General features: G+C 37.6%; 2 protein-coding genes across 2 annotated transcripts; one reads left to right on the top strand and one right to left on the bottom strand.

Moving 5' to 3' along the window:
• Positions 1–346: 346 nt before the first annotated feature.
• Positions 347–1,330, bottom strand: LOC107719896 (H-2 class II histocompatibility antigen, A-K beta chain-like; the record flags this gene model as incomplete). The annotated part of the gene is made up of 3 exons (XM_016527439.1): positions 347–462; positions 607–888; positions 1,087–1,330. Coding segments are annotated over 3 exons (642 nt in total), but the record flags the coding sequence as incomplete, so codon positions are not given.
• A 441-nt stretch (positions 1,331–1,771) lies between these two features.
• LOC107719895 (HLA class II histocompatibility antigen, DP alpha 1 chain-like) lies at positions 1,772–2,945 on the top strand. The gene is made up of 3 exons (XM_016527438.1): positions 1,772–1,829; positions 2,394–2,675; positions 2,785–2,945. Exons 1-3 carry the CDS (start codon positions 1,772–1,774, stop codon positions 2,943–2,945), a joined length of 501 nt encoding a protein of 166 aa, XP_016382924.1.
• Positions 2,946–3,815: the final 870 nt, after the last annotated feature.

The following is a 3,815-nucleotide window of genomic DNA, read 5'->3' as shown; positions in this document are numbered from 1 at the left end:
TATTTATCTATATTTATTAATTATCTCAGATCACCAACACTGGTAATAAGCAACACATAAAGCAATGTAGTTGTAATCAAAAATTTTTATAGCTGTGTTCATGAATCATGTCTGCATTGTCGAACATGTACATTTAAAGTCGTATTTCTCCCAAAAAACTGAATTTTTCAAGTCTTAGGATAGAATGTGATAAACATATGATTCTCCTGTGCTAATTAAAAGAGAAAAAATACAATAATGCTCACTTAACAGAAAGTTCCATACGATTTTGCTGATGTGAACCCAAAATCCTCCCCATCAAAATAAAAGAGGAATTAATTGTCATATTAGGAATATACTAAATGTATCAGTCTGCTGATTTTTTCTTGTAGTACATGAGTCCAGCAGCTGCTGTGATGTCCAGCACCAGACCAGAGGCTCCAATAGAGATTTTATTCCCGTCAGACTCCGAGATAGAGGCATCTGTGTAGTGCACACATCATTTTATTACCGTAAAATTTAAAAGTGTGTAATGTCAGTTCAGTTTGCTTGCATATCTTATTGAATTTTACTAATTTTACTTTACTAAGACTGGCAGAAATTATTTAAAAAATTAGACACTTTTACCCCAGTCGATGATCATAGGTTTATTGAAGCTACCATGCTCCACCATACAGGAGATCTTCTCTCCAGATTTGGGTGTATATTCAAGGTGGGAGTGAATCTGGTAGTACCAGTCCCCATTAGCCAGCTCCTCGATGGACGCCACATCAGTGGTCATCTCTTTACCGTCTCTCAGCCAGGAAACTTTGATCTGTTCAGGGTAGAAGTCGTATGCACTGCACACCAATGCAGCAGGAGAGCTGCTGCCATTCTGTTTCACTGGCCTAAGCTTGATCTTGGGTTGCACTGAACAAATAAGAGTAGAAATTCATCTCAGTACTACTGTACATGACAATCTTATAACAGCCATAACATGCATTCTAGAAATAAGTGAGAAAGAAGACGAAGACCTTAAATATAATATTGAAACAGCTAAACCTCTTTAAATTTACAAGCAGTTGCTGTTAAACAGGGAACCTAAGACAAGAGGTTTTTGCCACTTACCCAATTTATTAACAATGGCTGGGTAACCAATTTCTCCATAATGTTTGCATTTGTGTACCATATTGCTTAAATGTGACAAGATTTGTTTATTGTTCGACAAGCGTGCACATTTCATTCCAATCTCAGTAAACCCTACATACTTTCCAAGAGTGCTGTTGAATTGCATTTGTACAGCTTTATTAAAGGAAGTTGAAATAATGAGTTCCACGTCACTAAGATCACGGGAAATATAGGTGCACTGATATAGTATAGAGACGTGAAAAACAACAACACAATATCATCATTATAACTGAACATCTTTCTTACAAAATGTTTTCATAACACACATTTATATACACACACACACACACAAATGCTTTATAAATAATAACAAGAACAGTATTAACAATAATTGAAACTAATCTAAATTAAAATAATACATTTGTTTTTACCTGTCCCTGTGATCAGTATGATGAATGAACCTAGAAGCTTTGCTAAAAACATTTTCCTCAACTCTAAGTATCCACACTGAAGCAGACTGAGGGGAGGTCATTGCCAAATTGTTAACTGTTAAGCAGTTTAAAAAGTTAAAAGTTAACTGGCCAATCAGGCATGGCAGTGTAATGGGGAGGGATCAGCACCTCCTCTCTTTAACTGCTGTTTATGTTTGCTGCTTAAGTAATTGTTCTGTACACCATTAATGAAAATGGAGCTGCATATGTTCTTTCTCGCCATCACTGCAGTTTTATCCACCGAGAGTAAAAGTAAGTTTATTTCAGAGTACAAAACATGCATTAAGAGGGATACTGTGTTTTATAATCCTATTTCAGTTTTGAATTATACAATTCTCTTTATTACGGTCTGTAAATAGCTGAAACATTTTATGTTTTTGTTTATATTGTTCTGTTTTTAGTACACAAGGGTCACCACCTTGTTGGATGCTCTGATACAGAGAGAGAGGATATGTATGGTCTTGATGGAGAGGAAATATACTACTACAACTTCAACAAAAACAAAGCAGTAGTAGCAATTCCAGAGTTTGCAGATTCTGTGTCATTTCGATTTCCAACAGATTTTGAGCCTTGTGTTTATAGTACAAAAATATGCAAAGACTTCCTAGCCTTATTTACTAATAATTACGTACACCAAGCAGAACAAACGGGTAAGGGACACGCATACAACATAACTTAAAGTATTGTGTTTTCGTTTCTTAATTCATAAGGTACGCATTAAGTTAATCTGTGGAAGCTGAAGGCAAATTCAATGTAATATGTAACGGAGAGATTTAAAATGCAAATCAGTGTCAATATATTTCCCTGTGTTCACAGACCCGCCTCAAACTTCCATCTATCCTAGAGATGATGTGGTTGTGAGTGTAGAAAACACCCTCATCTGTCATGTGACTGGATTCTTCCCTCCACCTGTGAGAGTCTCTTGGTCTAAGAACAATGTGAACGTGACAGAGAATATAACTTTGAGCCAGTATCGCCCCAGTAGTGATGGCACCTATAACCTCTTCTCCATGCTGAAGATCATTCCATTGGAAGGAGAAACTTACAGCTGCACTGTGAACCACAAAGCCCTCCAGCAGCCTCAAACCAAAATATGGGGTGAAGTTATTTTCAGATAATTAAGGAAACGTTGACAAAGTAATATAATACCAGCATTTCCCAAATATTGCACTAATAACAGCCATGTCGCTGTGTTTCTGTTGTACAGATGTAGAAGCTGTCCTGCCCGGTATTGGCCCATCAGCGTTCTGTGGAGTGGGTCTGACTCTAGGCCTGTTTGGAGTGGTGACAGGAGCCTACTTCTGCATTAAAGCACACACCAGCAAATCAAATATGGATGCTAATAATCAAATATTAGATACAGTTTAGAGTGAACATGCCTGACAAAAGCTATTAGCTCTCCATCCTACATATTTTTATAGCACATAAAGTATGCACCTACTTTAAAAAATGGGAGTTAAAGCTACTATAGACAGAAGAATGTGTTCATCCTTTTCAGGCTCCATCTTAAGCCGGGCGCACATTGTGCGATTTTTAATAGTCCTTTACGATTGTTGCTTGTCAGACTGTTCTCAGTTGTCATTAATGTCAGACTGTACGACAGTCAAGACGTGTTAACAATGGGTGTCTGAAGTTTTACATTATCAATCCATACACGTTAAGTGACCGCAAGCTGCATTACACGCGGGGCTGAAATGTTGGCTATCATGAAAAGTACATGAATGGCAGCAATAGCGGCGTATTTAAGAAGAATAGTGTAAGCAGCACTACACACCCACACTGGTGCAACCGGTGTTTATTATGCAAAGGCAACATATCGGATGAATTCCGTGAGCGGAAGTTTATGCAGATAGAAGAAATCTCTAGCATTAATTCTGACTTGCATGAATTATGGCTTGTCTTGAAAAATGAAGACAGATTGACGTTCGTCGTAGGAGACGTCATATTGCAGGTCTGTGCACCAAATCTTCTGACACTGCCAGAATTTCGTCAGAGATAAAATTGAATCGCAACGGTCATTTATCGGCTGTCGGTGAACAGATTTTTTGAACAAAGATTAAAGATTTTAGCCTAGGATTATAGGAATCTTTTAAGATTTTCAAAATTTGTCTCAGACGTCCAAATCATGGCCAGAATCGCACAGTGTGAGCCCAGCTTTAACTCTATAATGTATGTTTGACGGTTTTAATGACTGTAGGGTTACTTGATTGGTTACCTTGACTGGAAACTTGATCTCCA

The sequence above is a fragment of the Sinocyclocheilus rhinocerous genome, unplaced genomic scaffold (genome assembly GCF_001515625.1).
Source record: "Sinocyclocheilus rhinocerous isolate Xijiao unplaced genomic scaffold, SAMN03320098_v1.1 scaffold3498, whole genome shotgun sequence".
In the NCBI taxonomy this organism is placed as follows: domain Eukaryota; kingdom Metazoa; phylum Chordata; class Actinopteri; order Cypriniformes; family Cyprinidae; genus Sinocyclocheilus; species Sinocyclocheilus rhinocerous.
The sequence above is the reverse complement of the archived record's forward strand: the minus strand, read 5'-3'. Positions and strand labels throughout refer to the sequence as shown.